The following is a 24,925-nucleotide window of genomic DNA, read 5'->3' on the forward strand; positions in this document are numbered from 1 at the left end:
GGCGGGGCGCGGGTGGCGCCCGGCGGGCCCGGCCCAGGGGCGGCCCCGGCCCCGCCGCCTTTGTTCCGCGCCGCGGCGCCCACGTGGAGCGGCGGCGGCTCCGCGCCCGCGCAGCCCCTGCGCGCCCCCTGCGCGGCGGCGGCCGGGCCGCGGGGAGCCCGCCCGGGGCCTTTCAACCCGGCGGCGGGGCCGGGCCGTGCTGTGCCGCCGCTTCCCCCGGCCGCCGGCTTTCTCATGTTTTATCTGGCCGGCCGCCAGCCAGCTAGGTTCCCCCCCCCCCCTTTTTTTTTTCGCTCTGCCTCCTCCCCCCCCCCCCTTTTTTTTATTTTTTATTTTTTTGCACAGCCCCCTCCTGGTTTTTCCACCCACGGGTAAAGGTGGTTTTTCCTCCTTTTTTTTTTTTTTTTTTTTTTAAACCCTCATCCTAGTTTAGTCCGTGGGCAGGACTCGCATAATAATATTTCCAGTCCCAGCAGCTCACATCACAGACACGAACCCAGGACCGCCCCCCCTCAGTTTTTTCTTCCCAATCTCCCAAATCGCTTTATTATTATTTTTTAAATGATCGCGCTTTTTGCCCGCTGCTCCCGCTGCTGCCGAAATCCCCGGCTTCCCAGGGTGCATGCTTCTGGCAAGACCGTGCAGTGTTCTCAGTCCACTTTCAGTGTGTCTTATCTTAATTTGTCCTGATCCGATCTAAGCGCGATAGCCACCACTTGCTTTCAATTTGTAGGATTTTTTCCCCTTCTCGGTTCGCTCCGACTACCCTCGGAGTGTTTCCCTCTCTGCTCGCATTTCCAGGGTTCCGATCTACTACTCTGCCTTTATTTCTTCTTCTCCTTTTCTTTTTTTTTTTTAAACCTCCCCTCGCTTGAATTGCTTCATGTTACTAACCATTCCTAAATTGTAGGAGAGCTCCATTCCCCCTCCTCTCCCACCACCACCAGCACCACTACCACCATCACCTCCTCCTCCTCCTCCTCCCCTTCTCTTCTCCTTTTTGGCAGCACCAGGACGTCCGGTGTGGTGGTGGCAGCGAGCAGCAAAAGCAGCAAGAGCTCCTTTTGATTCCCCCCCGTTCCAAGGTGCTTTGGAGAGACCCGGTTCAAAGCTGAGCGGCAGAAGTCACGATGAGTGCACAAGGTGAGGGACCCGGTCAGCCTTCCACTGCTGCCCAGGAGCAACCTGCAACCGCAGAGCCTCAGAAGAGAGGACGAGGCAGACCCAGGAAGCAACCACAAGTCAGTATTCGCGTAGAGGCGTAGAGCCGCAGATCTGTAGTGTTGTAGGCATGTAACCATGTACGTATTGGTGCAGGCGGCCGGGGACGGGGCGCGGGGGCTCCCGGCGGGGCGGGCAGCGCCCGGCGGCGGCTCGGGGCGGGCGGCGGGGCCGCGGAGCCCGCCCGGGGCTTTCGCTATTGTGCGGGCGGCGAGCCGGGGCTTTTCAATGGGGACGGGGAACATGGAGCGGCGAGGCTCCGACCAACCAGCGCTCGCTGGCTCCTTTCGAGCTGGGTTTGAAATTGCGAAAGCGGCGAGCGGGGGAAACGGGGCTCGCCCGGGCTCCCTCCTCTGCGAGCCCTCGCAACGTCTCAGCGTGTGTGTGTGTGTGTGTGTGTGTGTGAGTGAGTGAGTGTGAGCTTGTGTGTGTGTGTGTGCGCGCTGTGTGTGTGCTGTGTGTGTGTGTGCGTGTGTCGGGTCCCACCGGGGCTGCTGCCGCCTCCGAGCTTGACCAGCCCAGCCCCTGACTGCCCCTAGATCCTGGGGTTGGGGGAGAGGAGGGTGTCTAGAAAGTCGCATAGGGTTGGCTTTTTTTTTTTCCCTTTTCTTTTCTCTGTCTCTTTTTTTTTCTTTCTTTTTTTTTTTTTTTTTCTCCTGGCGTCCCCCCCTTCCCCACTTCCTCCCTCACCCCCGTCATCGTCTGCAGAGAGGTGCCCCCGTTGCCGACGGAGGTGGGGGAGGCAGCCGGAGGGGGCTTGCCCTGCTTTTGCAACACCTTTTGCCTCGGCTGCGCCGCTTTCCCAGGCAGGTCGAGGCGCGGCGACGGCGCCCGGCTCCCCCCGGGGCCCCGAAGGGGACTCGCAGGGCTCCTCTCTGACTCGCCAGACCTCAATCCGCGCTAAGGTTGCCAGATTCGCGCATTATCCCCCCCCGCCTCCCCATCCCGTCCCGTCCCATCCCATCCCACCCCATCCCGTCCCTCCCGAGTGCCGCTGTCGCACCGTCCGGCACAGCCGCCCCCGGCTCTCGGGGCTCCTCGGGGGCTGCCCGGGGCTCCCCGCGGCCCTTTCCCTGCCTCGGAAGTCGCGGCTGGAAGTCGTAGGGCCGCCCGGGGAGCCGCTTTTAAAAGCCAAGCTTCCGCGGAGCTTTAAAACCTCTCGCCCCATTCATTCAGCATCAGCTCCAAGCCCCGAGAGCCTGCGAGGGGCTTCGGGGGCACCCAGCGAGCCGAGGAGCCGAGCCCCGGGCCGGGGGCAAGCCGGTGCCGAGCCCCCGGTGTGCTCCAGCAAATTACACAGAAAGTAAAAATTATTATTTTTTAAATTATTCTTATTTTTTTGGAAAGCCGTGCGAGCAGAGCCCCTGCTTTTACCGGTCTGCCCTCAGTGCCACTCGCTCACTGTCCGCGGCTCCGTGCCCAGCATCAGCCTGGTACCCTTTCCTCCCCCCTTCACCCCCCACTTTTTTTTTTCCCTTCTCCCCCCTCCACCCCTTTTCCTTTTTTTTTTCTTTTTTTTCTTTCTTTTTTTTTTTTTTTTTGCATTTGAATGTATGGTAGAGAAAGCAAGCCGCGTCTCCTTAGCCGAGCTCAGCCCTGCTGTGCAGTGCCTGAGCCCCTCTGCAGCCTCCCCAGCCTGAGCCTGCACCCTGAGCCTCCCCGGGAGTGGAAAAGCTGAAGGGTTTTAAGCTGGTCTAAGTTAACAAACTGCATTGAATTAGATTTGCCACCTCCCGTAGTCCGAGGGAAATGTATGATATTGAAGGCTTGAAGAGTTTTATAGTATTTGTGATTCGCTGAATAAATATTTGGAGTCCGAGCTCGTAGTAATTCTTGGGCATTTTTAAGGACTGGTTGTTTGCTGTCAGCCAGAGGAGCTAGTTAAGAAAACTTTGAAAACAATCATCGCTTCTGCCCAGTAATTTTAGATTTTTGTTGTTGTAGTTGTTATTGTTTCAGATATTTTACATCCTCAGGTTTTTTTTGGCTTGCTAGTGTTCCATTTCAAGAAACTTTAGCGTTTGCATTTTACTCGGATCAATTCTGTTTGCAGTAGGTGTGAATGTAACGCAGAGCTCAGAACTGCAGGAAAAATCCCCCCAAATTATTTGTACCCTAGAGAGAGAAAATAGTCTTAAGGTTACTTTCTACTTTTCCAGTAGTTAGCATTGTTTTGTGTTTGTTTTTTTTTTCAAAAGTGTGTGCTAGTAACTGCATGTGATAACTGTATCTTGTTATAATGAAATGCAATTGACATTAAATGGATAACTGTATTAATTTTCAAATAATCATTCTTGCATGAGGGAAACTATAGCCATCTTCTTTTAAAAATGTGTTTTCTCATATAACTAGCTTGCTAGAGTATGCAGACTCTTTTTATTCTTTTTTTGTGTGTGTGTGTGCAATTACAAGGAAAGTTAAACTCTTTTATTATGTAAAATGCATTTTTTTCTTCACTTTGAGTTGTTTAATTTTTCATGTTGCATTTTAAATATTGTTGCATTTATTTATACTGTTAATTCACGTGCTTAAGTAACTGCTCAGTTGTAGTTTATCATTGAGTTCTTCTTGGTTAGCTGTAGCTTCTTGCCACAATAGCATGTTTTCCTGTATTTAGGAACCAACTGGTGAACCATCTCCTAAAAGACCAAGAGGAAGACCCAAAGGAAGCAAAAACAAGAGTCCCTCTAAAGCAGCCCAGAAGGTGAGATAATTAAAGAGAGAGTTCCTAATGCTGTTTTTTCATCAACTGGTAGCAAAAGATCCATTCATTTAGGCTGTGAACTGTGGGGCTGGGACCCTTTTAATAATGGCAGCTACATCATAGAGCATGTATTTTGCATTTGTAAGATTGGAAATAACATGCTGCAGGACGACCCTAGGCACAGAACCCATAAGGGCAGCTTGCTTTTTGAATAGCATACAGATTAGTGGAATAACGTAGTGCATTTGATGCATTTATTGAGATCTCCTGTACCTAGTAAGGAGATCAATATTAGGGATATTATTTGCTTGATTAAGGTTTTCGAAAGAGGAAGATTAATTTCTCACTGACTTGCAGACGTTACTTCTATAGACCAAATCCGTGTATTAAAGCTAAAGTGTTTTGTCAAACAGGTTAATTAGAAGAAAATCCAATTATGTGTTGATGGAAATAAGTGCATATATTGAAATTTACAGTTTTAAAATGTGATGGTAAAGTAAACTGTGAGCTACAGTAAAAGCCTACCATTTAGTAATCACTTTCAAAGAGTTTTTTACTTGCAGTGCTATTAGTCTTCTGAACCACTACTTCTGTTTGGGGATGGGAGCAAACTTGTGTTATGGTGGCTCTGAATGCATCTAGCTATAGTACAAGCTCACTGGAGTCCCTTCACTTAGTGCATGGACTTCACATCACAAATACAGTGTGAAAATGTGCCTTAATTTTATTGGAACTTGGGAAAGCTCAGTGTCACAAAACTGTGCTATCAAGGCAGATAATACCTTGCTGCATGAATTCTTTTAGTGAAGATAAATAGTTGTGTATAGCTTTGGAAAGAAAAACTGGAGTTTTGTTTATGTTGATGGTTACACAGCAGTTAGCACTAATTTACAGGTACTAAATTGGAAACAAAAGCTTGCAAAATCTGGTAGTGAACTGTACTGCTTAAGTGTACCAGTATCTTTTAAGTAGATCTTTGACAAAATGTGCGTGGAAGATATTTGTAGCCTCATCTAATTCTGGTTCATTTTTCAGTATGCCTATGGTCCTGACCATATTAAGTTTGATAGTTTTCAGTGTTATAAATTACTATAGCAACTCCTGATAAATATTAAATTATTAGGGGGTGACTGTGATTTCATGTCTGTTTTGTTATAAGTGTTTTCAGCGTTTGTTTGAGGGACGTTTTCCAACTCTCTTTAAATTTAAAATAGTTTTTTTTTACATTCTAAACTGGAAAAAAGCGGTATATTCTGTCAAGAAGTTCATGAATTAGTAAAAGTGCTTTACAAGTTAAGTATTTAAAATATATCAAAGCCACGCTGCAACCTAGTGAGCTTAAAAATGTTGATTTTTTTCTTTATATAATAATGTTCCTCAGATTCACTTTAAAAAAGTTTAAATTTCACTCTTCAAAAGGGAGAGAGCAGTTTTTTATTAGTCTAGTAAGTCCAAATGTGAGCTTTAGTATTTTAAATATTACTCTTAGGAGTGTTGGCTTTCCTAGGAGAAATATTTGTAATAAGATTAAATTTTAAGTAATTCATAGAAATGTGTTTTCAAAAGATATTTCTAAAAGAAATATTAACATTATTTCATTTGTATGAGTGATTTGAAAATCAGTTTTAATGGAAAATAACTTAAAATCTTTCATACATATGTAAGCATATCAATTCAAGAGCTTTCCAGATGATTCTGGTACATACAGTTGTTTTTTTTAATCTAATTTATGAACTGAGCAATTTCATTGTAACGTTTTGATTTTCAGAATGCATCAAGTTACTGCCCTAATTAAAGCAAACCTTTTTCGGGTGTTGATATTATAAAAATTGACCAAAGACCACATGTCTTTTTAGCATTAAAAAATCTTTGAGGGGTATGTAATTACAACTTTTATTTGTTTCTAGGTTTATAGATAAAATATGTAAATGTTTGATAAATCTCCTAAAACATAAAACAGTGATAAAGCCTTCTTAGAAAAAAGTCAGTGATCACATTTCTGATAAATATTTTAGCTCTTTTTCCAAATAGATAATTAAGCCTCTCTAAAATGGTTCAGCTTCTCACCAGAAATCTCAAAGCATCTAATACTAATTTTGATAGTTTTTCTACCAGTAATAAGGATGGAAAGATTTTGACGCTGTAAGAAAGCTTCATTTGCTGATGAGGGTATCACCTCTTAAGAGAGTGAGCTATATGTTTGATTTTGTGATAAACATATTTACACATCCATAGACACACATATAGTTATTTAAGGCTTTCTACCCCCTGTCTCAACTCTCAGAAACAGAAGTGGGTTAACTTCACTTCAGACCCTGTGCCTGTGAACATGGGTCCTATACATGCAACTGGAAATTGCTGGAATTTCTGCAGAATAGTGTGTGGCCTGTGTTTTTCAAAGTGAGCTCATTGAAATGTTCTGTAGTGTTCACAACATGTAAGATAAACGCACGCCACTAGCACCCACCGAATAGACATGAGAAGGCACTCGTGATTAATTGATGGGGTGTTCTCTTGCAGACCATTACACATCACAATTAAAAATGCATTGCACAAAGTGGCAGTCAGTTAAAAATACTCGATTGCTGGGGCTTTGTTTTGTTGTGCTTCAAAAAGCAAATGCCCTTAAATCAGTTGAGGGACGCTTTACCCTAGAAGCTGATTGTGTTGTGGATTTAAAATTTCTTGGTTCATGGGACTTTTTTTTTTTAATTTTTTTTTCCTTTAGCTTTCAGAGCTTGTGTTTGGTCTTAGTAAACTGGCCTTGGGGCATCTGAAAACAAACTGTGCTTGTTAGGAAATTAGCAATGTGAAACTTGACAATGCATACAGAATGTTGCAAGACCAATTGGATAGCTAATAATGTGGCAATTACTCTAATTTTAGGTAATACACGATTTAAAAAAAAAAGGTTTGCATATCACACATACCTAACTTATGTTACACAAAGGGTAAACTGCATTTTATGGAAAAACAAATAATTTCTCAATTGTTTAATTTTCACGAACAGAACGAACACAACATGTTAGCAGATGAGAAGAGAGAGACACAAAAAGACTCTTATCACCTTGTACTCGAGTCTCCACAATCAGACTGTTATACAAGTCTGTGTCTTCAAACAAGTCATTCTGTTATTCATTTAAAATATTTGTAAAAAATTAGCAAAAAAAGGAAGCCTTTCTTTTTTTTTTTTCTAATGAGTAACTTGAGTTTTTGTGGAAGGATCATAGTAAGGATGTTCCTTTCTAGTTTCCTGGGTGTTGTGTGGTTGAATTTTATTTGTAAGGCTGAGTTGTGTTCCCAGCCCATCACATTTCCCTTAAGCATTCAGAGGCTTCGCTTTGTTTAGCTCCCGTAGCTGGGCTTAACAAAAATACTGTATGGGCATAAATACTCTCCTGTTTGGAAGGAAGAAGCGCAATTGTTGGGTCAAAAAATAAATAAAAAAGGCAGGGGGTAGTAACTACTGTGTGTTTGTTTCAAAAGAAAATGTCAAGGGGGTATCCCAGGAATATCCAAAAATAAAGTCTTTTTTGTAAAATTCGCCTTCAGTTGACATATTGTGGCTTTTGTTGTAGTTATTCATGTAGTGAACTTCACTTATGGTACCTCTAGATCTTGAAATACCATTCTCCAGAACTTGTGGAGTCTCTCTGTGATGACAGTTACTACTGTCTCCTCACTACATGGCCAGAGTTTGGTATGTAGAAAACTACGTCCCTGAGTTAAGCAGTCCAAAGGTAAAAAAAAAAAAAAAAAAAAAGTGCACGTGACCAGGACTCTGCCCTAAATTGGTTCATGAAAATCTATTTGGCTTCTCCATGCTTCATTCATTCTCACCAGCACCAGTCGTAACAGGCTTAAAGGGAACACGAGTTCAGATTTATCAAGGGATTGTAGTGTGGTTGTTGCACCTAAAGAGTAAGGGACCACAAATGTTTTGAGCAAGATGGGTAAAGCAGGAGAAGACTGACTCCCATTTAGAGTTAAAATGGGTAAAGCATGACGTGAAAAGTGTGATATGTTTGTATCCAGCCAATGCTTAAGTTTCTTCTAAGAAAGAAAAATGAAGAGCAAAAAGAACTCTTTTTTTTTTTTTTTTTGTGGGAGAGGGACACTTCCCTGCACAAGCTGTTTTGGCATGGTGTGGCAGCAGTGATCCTCATGCTGGGACCTAGCAGTTGTTCCACCAGACCTCAGCTCTGGCACATTTTATCTGAGGTCTCCAGATCATTTTGCACAGTGGCTAGAGTTCCTAAAATTTGGATTCTGTTGCATTCGCAATCTTCCTTGACAATAGATAGATATCTGAAGAGCACATTCAATTATTTATACCTGTCTTGTCTTGTTAATTGCCTTCAGTAGTACAGCCTCAGCTCATGCTCAGGCTTGGCCCAGTTAGGCAGCGGGGAGATACAGGGATGCTGGGCGGTCGGGTACCACGGCGGCTGACGGCAGCTGTTCGGAAGCAGGCTTTGGTGGCATCGTGCTACAGGGCTTGGATGAATTGCAGATCTGTCCGGAGACATGTTAACGACATGGCGGTGGCTGGAGTGGCCATCTTTCTCACCCGGGGCAAAAATATCATTTCCTGTACTGAAGAACAAGTAAATCCAGTTAAACGTGACACAGCAACAATGAAATGTTTATGTAATTGGTTTTAAGAAATTTTATATTATATCCACGTATATATAAGTATCATAAACTTGGGTTTGATTACGTCCCCAGCCCTTCTTTAAGTTGGGTTATTTTGTGTCTCAGCAGTCCAGAACAAGAGGATGCCTCCTAGCGCAGCACTGAACGCTCAGAAAAGCCTGACCAAACACATCTCAATTTCAGAGAGTGCTTTAGAGGATTAAGGCAGCAGCTTCCTTTCTGACTAAGCAATTACAGGCTGCTGTGGGTAAGGTGGCTGAGAGCACTTGCATCTTGCTGCCCAAATAGGAATCCTTGTGATCTTTGGGTGGCTTGGGGCTCTCCCTGGATTTGTTCCTAGCTTCAGAGGCGACGCTTCAATTAATGCAAAGAGCCAACGGACTAGCATGGTTTAGATTATGTAAATACCTATTTAAGAGGAAAAGCAAAGCTTTAGCACTTACGCGTTCCCGTTCTTATTAATTACTTGAAAATGATATGGAGAAACATTGAATTATTTGTCTGATATGCAATAAAACCTTTCTTCAAGTGCTGACATTAAAAGACAGCCTTGTGCTGTTGGAGAAAATACGGGTTAGGTTTGCAGAATTCAAACTAAAATAAAAAATAAAAAATCCAAATGGGAAGAGGGGAAATATTTTCCTAAACTTCACGCCTTTATTATCACTGCTGGACTGCCACTACTCCTTCGTGGTTGTTCCAGGAGTGTTTTGTCTTTCCCTTCCCTCAGAATGGAGATAAAAACATCCACTCGGGAGGTTCCTGTCGCTCACTTTCTGCAGTTTAGTCTATGGAAACCCTCCTATTTACTTACAGAATCGCCCTGTACCAAAACATAGTATCTGGCATGCCCTGCTGTTTGCTCAGCTCACCTCTGGGAAAGGTTTGGTTTTGATAAGGACTCTGGAAATGTTTTTCTTCTGACATGAGGTGGAAATCACATGCAGCAGGGATACAGCGCCATTCAGCGCAAAGGGTCCCCGCTGCAGGGGCCAGGCACCGCCAGCGGCCAGAGCAGCTCCTGGCACTCCCGTGCTGTGCTGTGCTGCGGGGTGGACAGTGGCACGGGGTTTTGCTCAGATCCCCCAGCCCATCAGGGGTTTTGCTCAGCTCCCCCAGCCCATCAGGCAGCGTTGTGTGCCCTGGTTAAGCTTACAGCTCTTGTCAACCTTTGGGTAGTGTTAATTGGTAGAGCAAAGTGGGTTCAGTTTCCAAAAAGTTAGGTTTTTCGTAAAGGGTCTTTCAGTGAATACAGAAGAAAATAAATGGTGTTTATCCTTTCACAATGTGTCAGGTGCAGATTTGTTAAGAACAGTTTTAGCTGATCTTTTTTTCTAGGCTTACGCCTTGTATTTTGTGAGATAAACATAAATGGGTGGGGGCACAAATTTTCAAAACCGAAACACCTCCTTTTTTGCATCCTTCAAGTAATAAGGTTGGAAAAAATGAACACTTTAAAAGGCACCAAAACTCTGAAATAGACAGCTCCAGTATGTAGCAAATGCACTTTAACAAGTATTCTCATAAGAGGGTTTCACCTTACATGTAACGCTGGTATAAACGATTAAAGAGCAAGTTTACTCTTTTAACAAGTCTGAGTGATAATTTTGCCCTTTAGGAGTGTGAATTTTATTTTTCACAGCTTTCTTCTTGGTGAGATATTTATTTCAGAGTAATTGCATTTAACTTGTGGTACAGCTTTTTCGTAGAGATTCCTCCCCTGCTTCCTCGTCTCAGGTTCTCTTGCAGAGGGATCTGCTTTGCCTAGCATTAGGTGACAGTGTCCATTACAGAGATTGGTCGGCGAGTGATTTATTTAATGAGACAGTTGATTTCTGAGGGCAAATCAAATACACATACAGTTAACTGGAAGCAAAACAGCTCATGGAAATTTGGGAGCACGTTTACAGAGTGCGTGCTAAAAGTGTTCACTCTGAGGGACTTCTTATGCAGCACATGTCCTGCTCTCACCGAAGCTGGTGGCAAAATCTTGATCACCTTAGTGAGACAGGATTATTTACCTGACAAGGTGTGTGCATGGGCAGAGCCCATCTAGAGGAAATAACTTGCAGTTCTCATTTTAAGGCCTGTAAGTAGTTTCCTGTAGTGAGCAAGCAGTGTTATCCACAGTGTCACACAGTGAGTGCATGGAAGAGGCTGGTAGCCGAACCCAAATTTCCTTTAAGCTAAGCTCCAGGACCAACTGTTGGGCTTACATAAATATCACTGTCACTTCTAGGGCACCTTCCATGCTGTTTCCTTCAACCTTGAAAGGGAAGGTGTGTTTTGGAGCAGTGATGGGTTTGCTTAGAGCTTAAGGATGCACGTCTACCTGGAAAAGCTCACGTGAAGTAGAGGAGTTAATTCCCAGTGTCACGTTCCTGGTGGCAGTCTGTCCAAACACGCTTCATGCACAAACATCATGAGAATAAATGAAGGAATTGTGGCTGCTGTAAATTGCTTTATTCAGGCTTGAAACGGGCTGTATGTCTAACATAGTACCTTTAGGTGATGCCTGACAGCCTGTGAAAGGCTAGAGGTGACGCTGTTGGGGTTCTGCAGGTCCCAATCCTTCATGGACCAGGGCTGGGGGCACCCTTGGGTGCAGGTGAAGGCATTCACATGGGCTTGGAAATGGCAGAAAAAAATGTAATCACCTTCTGCCAGAAAACCCATGGAGCCAGGGGGAGGCTTGGTGCCACCCTAGAGATATACTTATGGATAATGTTACAGGAAAGGAGTTCCTACTTAACCAAGGCTGTTAAACAATGCTGGAGTATAAAACATGTTGTGTTTCTTTTCCCTTTACAGAAAGCAGAAGCCACTGGTGAAAAGCGACCCAGAGGGCGGCCCAGAAAATGGGTAGATATTCCACTTCTAATCATTTGATTTATTTTCTGTGTTATAAAGCATGTTATAAAGTCCATTCTCTAAGGGAACACTTATTTCTGCTTTGTTTGTGAAAAGAGCATCCATCTTCTGTGTCTTTTTGTTCTGGTGGATTGACTAAAGGGTTAAGATAGCAGAGAAGTTAACCACAGCTTCCTACCTTTAGACTCTGGTAGTTTGCTCAAGACACTTTACTATTGAATGTTTGTCGGGAGTGAATATTTATGTGTCTCTTATCAGCATGGAAAGGGGCAAAATTCTTTCTTCAAAAAAGAGTAACAATGAGATAACTTGTTCAGTAATGGAGTAACAAAGGTTAAAGGGGCACTATCAGACATCAGAAGGTGATTAAGAGAGGCGATAACATTCAGATGTAGTTTGTACAAGGTAATGTTTAAAAAATCAAAACGTCTTTGTCCCACATTCCCTGGTATTTTCCTTAAATCCAGTGAGAAAGCAGAAATGAACAGCAGGATAGTTGCACTTAGAATTAAGCTCTTCTGTTCTTGGCCATCTTTGTGCTTCATATAATGATAGTGACAATAATACGTTTCATTTAAAGTTTCCTCTTTTCCTGGCCACTTACTCTGTAGATGTGGCCATGGACAAATGTGTTTCGATTCTTTGGCTGTGGAAAGATCTCAGTCTCAGATACCTGAAATGCCGTGTTGTCACTGATGTCTATCTCTCATGCGTGTGTATTTCATGCACAAATACATTTTCAGAGGAGGTGAGGATACCACTTGAAAAATTAGAACGTGTGGAAGGTTGTGGCCATTCGTTCCTTCATAAGTTTACATTTCTGATTTCCCTTCTGTAGTTACCTTTTCATTTTTGTGGAAAACCTTCTTCTCTAAACTTCTTTTTCGAATCCATCAGTCCCCATCTCAGTTTTCCAGTCCTGTCATTTTTCCCCTTCTCTGCTCAGTTCTTTTGGATGGACATTAACACTGCTGTCAACGTGTATGCTTCTGAAGGCTCAAATGGCACCGGAAGGTCCTTAAAACTACAGCTGATGTTCTCCAGAGTATCAGCAGCTAAACACAGGAGAGAGGGCTATAACAGTCACGTTAAGAACTAGTTCTGTAGCGTTGTCCAGAGATAAAGTACTCCAGGACATCTCTGTAGTTCAGCGGAGAAAACAGACCCATCCATACCAGATGTGTTGTTTGTGCTGGTAGTTTTTATATCAGGCAGATTTCAGGTACGTGCAGCAGCTCCTTGGCATTAGGAAACAAGGTGGCTTCCTCAAACCTACCTGTGCTGGTGATGTTCCCAAAGGCGGCTTGCAGCAGGCAAATGCCAAGTGCAGTAAAACATAGATTAGTGACTGCCTGCTTCCTCCCGTTCGGTTCGGAGCTTGCACATGTGGATGCTAAGTGGTGCTGGCTTGATCCTCACCTTGGGTGCAGTCCCAGGGGAAGCAGCAGAAATAGCTGTTTTATGAGAGTAATTTATAACAGGCAAGCCATCTCCACCGAATTAGAAATGCATGATGGTTGAATAGGGATGGTTGAATAGCTTTGCAAAAAGGGGAAATATAGCAGGGTGAAATGTTAAAAGATTTTATCTCCCAAGTGCTCATTAATCAGAAATTAAGGTGAGTTTTCAGTGGAAAGGGCTAAGTATAACAATTGTGGCATGTTTAGGTTAGAATGTTTCCCTTTTATTTTTTTATCTTTATGGGGAAGGAAAAATAGGCAGTATCAGGGAAGCATTAAATTCAATATGGGCTGGTTTGGGATGAATAATCTGGTTCACAGAAATGGGAATTATTGGTTATTTAGTAGGGATACACATTACTTTGTTATGAGACCCAAGTTGCACTCATTTCTTTGAAACTAAGGCATATTCTCAAAGTCCTTATTGCTTTCCTGTTCTGTCTGTTGGAATCATGGTCTTTTTATCTGCTTCTTCCAATGGTATGATTGCTTCTTGTGGTTTTCGGAGATAATACTCATATCTGCAGCTTGCATTGAGATAATTCTGTAGACTATGAGAACCAAACGTGCCTTTTTTTCCTCTCTTTCTTCTCTCTTTCCAGTTTAAATTAGGTTCAGGGTTCCTTCTCTCTGCATGGTGAAATGGAGAGTGATACTGTGATCCAGAAATACAGTTAAATTATTACAAGCCACTATGGTGCCAACTGTAAGTAAAGTTTATAAGTGAAATCAAAGAAGGATTCTATCTAAAAGAAGATGGCACAGTATCAACCTCTGTGTCTCATGTATTCAGAAAACGTCCCTTTTTATCACCCAAACTTCACTTAAGTCCCTAATGATTATTTTCTTCCTTAATCCCATTTTATTTCTGTATAACCTTGATGATAACAGTTCTGCTTCAGTTAAAGTAAGAAGTGTTTGGATTTTCTTTTTCTTGGAGAGGGCAGAATTCTGCCTGGCAGGTATTTTCCTAAGTTTGTAACCCTTTTTTGCAAGTCTGGAGGTTCAGTGTCATATGTTGTTCATCAAATTGTAAAGTATTATTTCTGCTGTTTCCTTCAGTATGCGCACGCAGAGACATATGAGCTAACAGACTGCTGCAGAATTCCAGTAGCTGGTCTTTCTGCCGGTTCAAATTAAGTATTTAATGTTTGTGACTCACAACGTATTTATTTATTTATATATTATTTTTTAGAAGAGACGTAAATCTTCTTGACTGATACAAAACTGGGAAGGGGGGAGGGAGAGCCCTAGTGAAGAAGGCAAGGAACCCAGTTTATCGCAGGCGTATGAGACATGCGGTGAATTTTTCAGAGCAATAAAGAGTGCTTTGCAAAGCTGTCAAGGAAAAGAAGACCCTTGTAAGTAGAGCAGACAGTAAAGAGTGACAAACTCTTCTGAGAATAAAATACTTAGCTACATAGAAGAGCTTTCCAAATGTGAAAGGCTAATTGAATAAAAATCCTGAAGGTAATAAGGATCACACAGATGGGAAATGAAAATATTTGGAATCAGAAACACAGTGTCTGCTGCTGGAGAACTCATCTTCACTGTAAGTTGCTGCACATGTGTGAAATGCATTGAAGGCTGTGAGTCCTATTAATTGGGAGGGAGGTAAAACTCTTCATGACCTTGGTACTCTGTAATTTTAGAGGTTTTAGTGATGGAACATGGTCTAAGCTGTTTGGATGCATCTGCATTAGCATCTTAGGTCAAATTGGGAGTGTGCTTTGGAAACAGATATCCTAATTGTCCCCAGTTATTGTTTGCATTGCAGAGCAGTCCCAGAGCTCATGGGCTGGATTCCTTTTGAATGAAACAAAATTGGAAGACCTGCTCCTGTAGTGCACCTAATGCAGTCCAGTAGGCATTCAACCCATAGGACTAGGCTAAAGCAAAGTAAAAACCCCTTGAAAGGTGCCTGGCATGGAGTTTGGTCCTCAGCATCAGCCTGTTTCCTGCTGATGATCCATGTTGTTTGCTAGTGCAGAAATAGCCTTTGCTACTCGGAAAAGGAAGGTAAAGTAGCCTGTTTTTTATTAGCAGAATTATTTTATGTTACAGGTATAAAGTCATATTCCTAAGCATGCCCAGAAGTCACTGGAAGGTTTGTCTTGATTTCATCAGTGACAGGTTTTCTCCACTGGGATCCAATGCTGCTTCTTGTGGAATCAGCAAACGGTTTTGTCAGTGGCTTCACATAGCCCTGTGCAAAGAGCTCACAGTCAAAGATAGTTCATTTCATTTCATTTCATTTCATTTCATTTCATTTCATTTATTTCATTTCATTTCATTTCATTTCAATTTTTTTATTTGTGTATATCTAGAAGTTGACTGAAAGTATCAGGGCAGGAATAGAGCAGGAGAGTGATGAGTCAATTATCCTGCTGTTTGTTGTGAGGAAATGCACTGAAAACCCCTGGAAATTTCATAGACTTCTAGAGCTCCCAGGCATCGGTTTAATGGAGAAATCTGAAACCCAGTTCTGAAGTTTATGCTTTAAAGGGTGTTTGTATTTTATTTCCATTGTTTCTGTTATGTCTTCAGATAGATTTTTGGTGTTGTCTGATTTCACATCCATCTTGTTTAACCTGAACCACAGATCCACTGTGGCATGGCAGAATTGCTTAAAAAAAAGCAAGGAATAGCCCAGAGCTTTTCACAGCTTTGAAGAGGACTTTGTTGGGAGGAGAGGGAGCTGATGCCATGCCATCAAACTGTTGTAAAGGATGGAAAGATGTGGTTCTGGATGATCGTAACAGGAGAACAGAATCAATTGATTTCCAAAGACAGGATGTGCATGTAAAGCACCTGCATGCTCACCCAGGCACTGACACTCAAGTAGGAGCTGTGATTTGTTCAGAAAACCTCTCTATCTTTCAAGAAATTTGTTTTCTTCTAGATGGTCTAGATAGTAAATTTCAGTTTGCTGGAAGGTAAAAGATAATCAGAAATGAACTTAATTTCCTTAAACAGGAGTTTTAACTGATCCGATCAGGATTAGCTAGCTGTTACAGTATTTCTGAAGCTCAGGTTTTCCCTTTTTTAACAAGGGCAGAATTTCATTTTATACCGAAAGTCAGTTTAAGTTATGCCAAAGCACGTTTAAAAAATCATTACAGAAATGCTTTTTTCTGCAAAGTGTTTCCTCAGATTATTTCCCGCTGCAGTTTTGACATAGCTGACATATCAAGCTATAAGCATGGAGCGTAGGAGACGTTTCTGTTCCAGCCATTCCAGGAGGCCTGAGCCAGGCGGAGGGCTCCTAATCCTCCTTCACTTGTAAGATTTGGAAAACGAGGTTCTGAATTTTGAAGAAATACATATCCAGAGACCCCCCTGCCTCAGATTCTTTATAATCTAACAGGAATACCAGAAGAGCCATCAGTGTCTTGAGGCTATTTCTTGCCTGTAACGAGTCTTTGCAAACAATTATTTAACTAGAAGTTTCTCTCTGGCAGTGACATGCTACGTGATGTGCTTTTTAACCAATTTTGCTCATTTCTCACTCAGTGCAGCCATTTTTGTCTTATGTTAAGGTGCAGTCTCGGATGTGCTTAAAGGCATGCAGGCTTCTTCGCTAGGCAGTGGAGAGAGAAAGGTGCTCTGCAATCGTGGTGCGTCCTGCCCTCAGAAAGGCTTTGCTTCGGATGTGGTGAATTCCCATCTGGAGATGGCAATCTTTTGCCATTGGGAAAGACTAGCTGAAAAAATAGGCACAAACCTGACTTTTATACAGCAAAAGCTATGTGAGGGAAATCCCACCTTTGGCAGCAAGCTGCTTACCAGTGCATACCTAAGCCAGGCCAGAGCTGCCATTTTTATGAGAACCGATTTTTGTTTGAGGGAATTATTTCATGGTCCATTTGGAGCAAACCACGACTGAGGTAAAACTTAAATCACATGTATTAGATGATGAATGTAAAAGAAAGTTGTTATTTATGTAATTACAGATACAGGAGATATCAAAGGTAAAGAATCTGTGACTCATACTTGGGAGAATAATGTAATTTCTGTTACTTCATGTCTTTCTAACTTGACTGCAATGTATGTGGTGTTACGGCTTTGTGTGAAGCCCACCATGAAAATTTGCACATGCTGCTGTCATTTTAATCTTCCAAACTACCTTACCTTCTTTGTTAGGGTCATTGGTATTATTTTGTGTCATGGTAATATAAAATATTTTCTGTCATGAACATATTTTATGCCTGCACTGCAGGCAACACTGTCATCTGGGAGGGGTCATCATTTCAGTCGTCCAAAGGGCTTGAAGAGTTTTTTGCAATTATGAAAACCAGGGTATTGACTTTTCCTTCAAACTTAAAGAGTGGATAAAGAGCATGAACTAAAAGCCTTAGAAGTTTTATACCTAGGTATTTACTTTGCAGTTCAGATGTTCTGTAAAAGAAATCTCACAAAAGCTGAAAATTTTGAGAAAAGCAGCACTAGTGATTATTAACCTTTTCTCCTATGCCTAGCAGATACTTAATTAATTTTTTTTGCCAATTTTTGTCTTTTTTTCTATTCAGCCTTCTGGGGAAGGAAAAAAAATCTCCTTGCTTGTACTAAATGCATAAAAATACACTAAAATATGTTCTACATTAACCTGTGTTCGGAGAGGTATATGTCTTCATTTCTCTGAAAGCTTGTCCAAGCAAAGATCAGACACCACTGTTGTCCTTCCGTAGAATCTCCTAGTATATCCCTTGTAGGTGTAAATAGATGTGGCACCATCTATTTCAGGTGCAGGTCTTCCTGAAGACCACAAGAGGAAATTTAGCCATGAACTTTCTTTTCTAAAATAAATGTATATTACCAAAAGGATATTTCACTCATTCTCTAATCTGCTTCCACTTCTGTTAAGGGATATTGCAAGATGTCCAGTTGAGCTAAACAATGTTTTGAATTTGATTGTCACTTCAGAATTCTTAAAGGAAAATCTTTTATTCTGCTTGAGGCTCAAAGAGGAAATTTTAATGGGCAAAAATGCTGAAAGTAAAAAATACAGCACCTGTAGTAAAAGGTAAACTGAATTTCTGAGCTGTTTCCTTTTTATGATCTCAGATAACAGGTGTTCAAGTACTTTAGCAAATGGTTTTCTGTTTGGCTGTGTATTTTGATTTTCATAAGCCTCATTGTCCATTTTACGTACAAGGAAACCGAGCAGTGGGGCTGTTCGTGGCAGCATGCAGAAGCATTTTTGCACCTGTGGTGTGTGAAGTCCCTGTTTTGTTGCTGGCAGGGTTATCCGCAGCAATCATGCATCCAACTGTCTGGCAGAGAAGGCGTATCAGGTAGTAAAAAGTGCAGGCAGTCATTCTTGCTCCTACAATTCCATTTTCACTGTTGGAAACGTTATGAATGCAGAAAGAGGAGCTGGGCCTCACCTCCATTGAAAATGTACTCCACAAGGTTAATTGCCTTGCCCAAGGAAATCTGTAGAAGCGCCAGGAATAGCAGTCAGATTTCCTGGCATGCTGCCCTGTGCCTGCAGCTCAAGGCCATCCTTCCTCAGTACAGCTTGCTGTGAGCAGGTTGGGTAGGGGAGGGAAGCATGCTTTTGAATTCTGTGTCTTAAACCAATAGGTGTTTTTTACCTGTTTCTGTAAACTCAGGGATGAGTTTGCAGAACAGAGAGTATCTCTAGCATGCGTCTAGCTGGTGGGCAGTGACAGGTAGGAGTAAGAAACTGGAAAGATGTGTGTGTTCTTTAAATGCAGGGTAGAGTGGAGAGGTTTGGCACCAGCAGGGGTTTGATACCTGAACCAAACCCAAATATAAACCTGAAAAGTGTTTGAAAACAGTGTGCATATCAGTGGTATTTTCTCCTCTTTGTAACCTAATTACATCTAGAAGTCTAGTACCAGTTCAGTGAATGTCAGATGTAGTCACAGCGCCACAGTGCCTAGTTTCTTCAATGCTTTGAATGTGGTTGGTCTGTTTTTCAGGACTAGCTGGTCTGAGCCATAGCTATGGGACAAGGTGATGCCAGGCCACCTCATCCAGAGGTAGTATTTCCATTCCCCGTCCTTCTTCTGGGCAGTGGTGCAGAGGGAATGAAAACCCATGTGATAAAGTGTAATCCAGGATAGAAGGATCAGAGTCAAGACTTCTAGGATTTCTTCTAGTTTCTGGCTAATTATGCACCTTATTTGATGTATCTGTGCCAAATTCTGTTTTAAACTGCACACCTCAGTAATACAGTACCCGTACAAGAAAATACCAGGTTTACTCTCTGCCAGAGATAGAAAAAGGCCATCTTAGAAATGGCAGTCATCCCCTGTGGGGATGAATTCACTCCTCTCAATTAAGAACTCTGATAATAATTAAAAAGAAGTAATACTTTTGGCTTTGTTCTGCATTTTTTACAGACCCAAGCAAGAGATGTGGATGCTGAAGGAATGCAGGGTTGATCCTGTCCTGGAAGGACTAGGGGGAGGCTAGTATGGGAATAATTAATATTTGGAAAATGCTTTCAGGTGCTTGAATGAAAGTCATGACATGCTGTAAGTGCAAGTATTATTTCCTCTTCCTTAATCCTGGGAGTGGGTCTCATCTGAAATTGCCATTCAGTGTTATATTTTAGGCACAATGCTAGATTTTCAACAAGAAAGTGAGCTTCTTTCAGTAAATAGCTACAAAATATCCTCACCAGGAGGTGGCTTCTAATTTTGCTGCACACAATTTAGAAGGAGAAAAAATATTTTTTGTACCAGCAGTGATGTATTTTATATGTGATTTAGTTAGCACAACCCATTCTCTGCTGTCTTTATTTTATGCTGGGTATCAATTATAAATACAAAGGGAGCACAGCTTACAACAGTGTTTACAAGTGCACCTGTTTTTCTATCCCAAGACCTATTTGAGATATTCATCAGACTACAAAGGGAAAAAAATAAAAATAAAAATAGGGGGACAAGAATCCAACTGAAATTGCAGTTAATGCATTTGATTGAGATCAATGCAGACCTTACTATTCAAATAGTCAGGTTAGGATATGGGGTGTAGTGGTTTAAAGATGCAGTAGTGACACTGCTGGTAAAGGAGGAAGAGATCTTTTAAAGTCCCAGATTTTTCAGCCTTCAGAGGGAACCCTAAACCAGGACACCAAGGCCTGGGAAGATGCAGGACTGAATGAAAGAGCCATACATTAAGGAACGTGTAATCCTGGTGCTGTAGCTGATAATGCTCATAATGTGTTGTTTGTTTTGCATTTTTCTGTTATTGCCTGTTCAGAACCATTCTGATTTCACAGAAAATGCTTATCAGCCTTGCTGTTTTTGGAGGCTGTTGATAGGATATGATTTCCTTGTTTGCAGTGCAGAGAGGCAGGCAGGTTTCTTCCTCGTTTCAGTGTTGTGGTGATTTCTTTCTAGTAAGGTAATCTTTCTGCTGTGCAAGGGCAGCCGCTGGCCACTCTGAGCTGACAGGCAGGGAAAGGATGTGGTTTTGTTTTCTGAACACAGGCATCCCTGGGCTTCATCCCTCATCTCTTGTAGCCTGCTGTTGTGGGAAATCTGTTCCACCTAAGTTGCACACTGCCTCACTAGGATTTTAGGAGCCTGACCTGGAAGGGGATAGCTGCTGTAATTTGCTTGACAAAACCATTCTATTTAGTCTTTCTACAGGCAGTGATGTGAAATAGGTGCAGAGAGGGATCCATTCACCTTGCGTATCTCCATCCCACTCTCCACAAGGTGATCCACTGAGCTTTCATTGAATTAATACATCTATACTTCCTCTCACTGTATAGGGAACCAGAAATGTGGCACTTCTAGCATGCTACTTGGGGTAATTTACTTAGCCATCTCATAAGGATGGATGCTTGATGGAGGGGGACTGGAAGTCCAGTGTTAGTGTAAGAACCTAATTACTGGAGCACTCGGAGATCCAAGGTCCTGAGTACTGCTCAGCTGGGGCCGAACCTGTGTGCCAAGAGAAGTGACATGCCATGAGCTTGTCTGGGTGAGAACTCCTCAAACCCAGGGCATTTAAAAGTAATGGGGCCAAATGACAGCAGATAAAAACAAGAAGCAGCCTTGCCTGGTGTTTTGGGCATACACATAGAGATCTGGGGTGAGGTTCCTAGTGCTGCTTCTTGTCTGATCTAAAATGCCCACTCTGGAGAACATGGCCTGGAACACCACTTCTGTCTCAGTTTGAAAGTTTGAATAACTAATAACTTAAACTTAACTAAACTTAACTTACTTAACCAATAAGTAATAACTCAAACGATAGCCTTTTTCTTTCTTTTTTTTTTTTTTTTTTTCTTCTGGCGCCTTTTCTCTGCATAGACTTCAGCTTCAAGAGAAAGGCTGGAGAATGTTTCTCACCCAGGGAAGGAAGCACAGGAACTGAGGATTAAGACACTCGTGTAGAAGGTGTGGGTTTGGTTCTTCCTCATGTTAACTAATGGGCAGACTCCCTTTGAGCGCTCCCACTCTGAGACAGCAAAGTACGAGTTGGGTTTGAGCACTATGAATGGAATTGTGTTCTGTCCTGGCCTAAAGGAGAAGTCCTGAGTGAAGTTGTGTCCTGTCCTGTAGCTCCGAAGGTTTCTCCAGGCTGTGGAGCTGGACTGTGGGTGTCAGGCTGTCAGCTGAAACTCGAAATGCACCAAGTGTTAGTTGGGATGTAAGGCTTACTACTCGAGACTAACAATTCTGAGTATGTTCCGCTAATTGAACTTCAGTGTACAGTGGGCTTTAGGGTTAAGTAGGAAAATACTAGAGAGCTGAGGAACTTACAGAGTTAGGCAGCTGAGAGGAAGGAATAGATGTGTTGGATCCCATCCTAGAGCACTCTGCACACACATAAGACATTATTTGTATGTTTTAAAGTGTGGCTGCAAAAATTTTGCAGGCAACAGCTTGCTGTAATCTATTTACACATGATTTTGATTCTTTCTCTTACTGGTTCAGATAGTATTGCATGCTATTATTGTACGTATCATAAACTTCCAGGATTTTGGTGATTCAGTTGTATATATATGTGTGTGTGTGCTATTTCCGTATCAGTTTTAGGAGGCTAGCAATGCATAACATATTTCTTTATTCTGCTTTTTCTTTATATATATATATATATACATATACTTGTAATAAACTTGCTATCTTCAGTTTGTTTTATTAGTCTCCCAGTCCTGAGAACTGTTGAACTGTGGATCTTCAGGGTCAGACTGCAGTGCTGCTTATGATGACTTAAATAATAGCACTGATAAATTACATTTGAAGTAGCGTATTACCGGTGTATCTGCATCAGGGTCAATGAGAACAAAGTCTGGTCCACAGAGGTTGGTTGGCTCTGATTAACAGTGATTTGCCTGTAGTGGCAGTCTCCATTTTGGAGCCATTAAGGCTGTCGGTGAATTGGCAAGATGTAGAAGTTTTACATCCTGTCTGTCTAAAGTAACTGCTGGGAGCTTAAAAAGCATTCAGACTGGTCATTCCTGTATGTAGAAAAATCATGACTTTACCCAATACATTATCTTAATCCATTTTCACTGTTATATCAATTATCCTAATAAACAGCAATTGGAGCCTTTTACAAGACGTAATACAAACACATATGTGAGCTTCACTATTGTGATCTTATCAAAGTTGCATTGTGTTAACATGTTCTTGGGGTTTCCTTAGTATTCACACTGAACTCATTCATACTCTGGCTGCTCATGCTGCATTGTTTCCTGTTAATGATGTTAGACACCTTGAGAAATCTGCTTGGGGACTCTTATTCCACAGACAACTGTCTGTTTGGGTCTTAAAAAAAAGCAATTCACACAACACATTGACAAAATAATGTACTTAGATCACAGCGTTAAAAATGCAGAGGAGACAAAGATCTCTCTGCCGTGGCATGCACTCTTGGATTCATTACCATTCATTGACACTCATAAACTACTTGGAGGAGGATGAGGTGTATGAAGCAGAGGTGCTTCATTTGCAAACTTTCCATTTAAATCAGGGGTGACCATCCAAGCATGAAACAATTATTTCATCAAGTTTTATATGTAAGTCTGGTTGAGACAGATAGATGAGGAGTCTGTCAAGTGACTGGTGGTCCCTCAGGTCAAGTAGACGGAGCATGCAGCCAGGAGATGCATGATAAAATCTTACACCTGTTGAAGTTAGTGGCCAAACTCCTAACGACATCAGTTGCCTGGGTTTCAGCCCATCTGCCACTGGTGTGGTGCATAACTGCATCTGCTGGTTGGTTATTAGCTCTATAAATTATGCAGATAGCTATGTTTGGACAAAACTAGTCATTTGAGGCAGAAGAGCTATACGTGTTCCTGTTAGGCACTAGATGAACAGAAACTTCATGGTGACTATCACATGGCAAGGATATTATTTGAATTGATCTGTAAATATGATAAATTTGTTACTTTTGTCAAGAAGTTTTAAGCCGTCACTCTGTGAGTAACAGGCAGGCTGTACTTGTGCAGAGATATACAGACAACAGCTTTTTGTTGATACTTTTTAACTATAAAGCAACTTGTATGCTGTATAAATAGTATTGATTCTTAAAGAAGTAGAAGCTTATTATTATTTAATCACTTCAGTGTGGACTATTTGAAAACTGGAATATGAATACCTCTGCACTTTAGCCTTCCACAATTTTTTCTAAGGTAGAGACGTGGTTTTGAAAATGCATGAATGATCTCGCTGCTTCCGCTTGTATAGACTTCATTAAGGGTATGCTCAGCAGTGGTCAGAGGTAGATACATTCAGGGAGTATGTCACTCAGTGAAACTGTTTTTAAGGCAACGCTGTGTAAAATATTTGCTCCACTGAAGAAAATTCAATAATAGGACTGACATTGACTTTGTTGCAGTTAGAATTTCCCTCCAAATGCTTGTAAATGGTGATATATAAATTGGTATCCCCTTCTTAGTTATGCTAACCCAAAGCCACTGATTATAGTTTTCAATAAGGGAAAGAATTTGCCCCTTCATCTACAGCATCTCTTGAGGGAGAAGGTTTTGTGCATCATACTTTTTGTTTCAACTAGATCAAAATTTCCTAGGTAAAGGCAATATCCACTGCACAGACAGCAACAAAGAGAAATTATGTTCTAGCTGTAGTTCACACACGCACACAAAAGCATTTCAAAATTATATGCTTAATAACAATTTTGCTCCAAGCAGAAGCTATTTCGTCTCTTTCATCACTCATTTCAGGAAGTAGAAGAGCCACTGCAGGCAAACCAGATGCCATTGTTTTCCAAGAAAAAGATTATTAATCCTGTGCTTACATATCACTAAGAAAGCTATTTAAGGAGAAGTTAGAGCCATCATGATCTTAGTGCATAATTATAAATCACTGTGGTTTGCTTTGTGTGATTAAAATTTCAGATAGTTAATTAAATGATGTCCCAGAGCAAGTTTTGTGCATTGCAAGGCTCTGTGCATCCTTCTGTACACCCATTATCTTGAGTGTGTAATAACTGGGGTGCAGAACTCTATTGATTTTTTTAGCTTCCTCATGTTTTTGTTGACTTTTTAATTTTCACAAGAGCTTTAGTGGACATATTGCAAAAAGCCAGGGAAGGGATTTTGTCCTTCCTTTACACTTCTGCAATGTGAGCACTTTGCATAAGTATAGAGACAGAAGTGAACTGTAGCTGCATCCTTTCTCAGTCTGTCTTCTCCTCCACGCTGACTTCTGAGTACTTACCTTGCCCACTCTCCTCATTCAGGGCTACATAAATGTCAGGGGTAGAAGCTTTGAAAAAGTTCTCATTTTGAGTAATTTGAGCATGATAAGACAGATGAAAATTTGAAAAGGGCATTTATTTAGTTAAAAAGTGTCTGACAGGATTTATTTGGAGGCTATCCAACAAAATAAACATCTGACTAAGACTAAATATGAGAATTTTCAGGTAACCATTAAGGAGGTCTTACAGCAAAGAGTAGAAGACAGGCAGAAAAAATGAATGTAGAGCCTAAATCAAAAGTACAAAGCTATTCCTGCAGCATTTTATATGTGGAGCCCATGCACAGACCCTGCTATAAGCT

The 24,925-nt window shown here is 41.8% G+C and overlaps 1 protein-coding gene across 7 annotated transcripts in view; it reads left to right on the plus strand.

Annotated features, from left to right (window-relative positions):
• Positions 1 to 386: 386 nt before the first annotated feature.
• Positions 387 to 24,925, plus strand: part of HMGA2 (high mobility group AT-hook 2) — a 115,706-nt gene continuing 91,167 nt past the window's right edge. For 2 of the 7 annotated variants that reach the window (XM_035543866.2, XM_035543869.2), the window contains exons 1-3: positions 391 to 1,241; positions 3,839 to 3,925; positions 11,393 to 11,443. In XM_035543866.2, the coding sequence (XP_035399759.1) occupies positions 1,131 to 1,241; positions 3,839 to 3,925; positions 11,393 to 11,443 (249 nt within the window). In that variant the 5' untranslated portion in view covers positions 391 to 1,130. Of the gene's footprint in view, positions 1,242 to 3,838; positions 3,926 to 6,935; positions 7,473 to 11,392; positions 11,444 to 24,925 lie in introns of those variants that run through there. The other 5 variants (XM_050709762.1, XM_050709761.1, XM_035543865.2 and 2 more) reach the window with 4 other exon arrangements.

This window comes from Cygnus atratus, chromosome 1 (assembly GCF_013377495.2).
Source record: "Cygnus atratus isolate AKBS03 ecotype Queensland, Australia chromosome 1, CAtr_DNAZoo_HiC_assembly, whole genome shotgun sequence".
NCBI classification, from domain to species: Eukaryota; Metazoa; Chordata; class Aves; order Anseriformes; family Anatidae; genus Cygnus; species Cygnus atratus.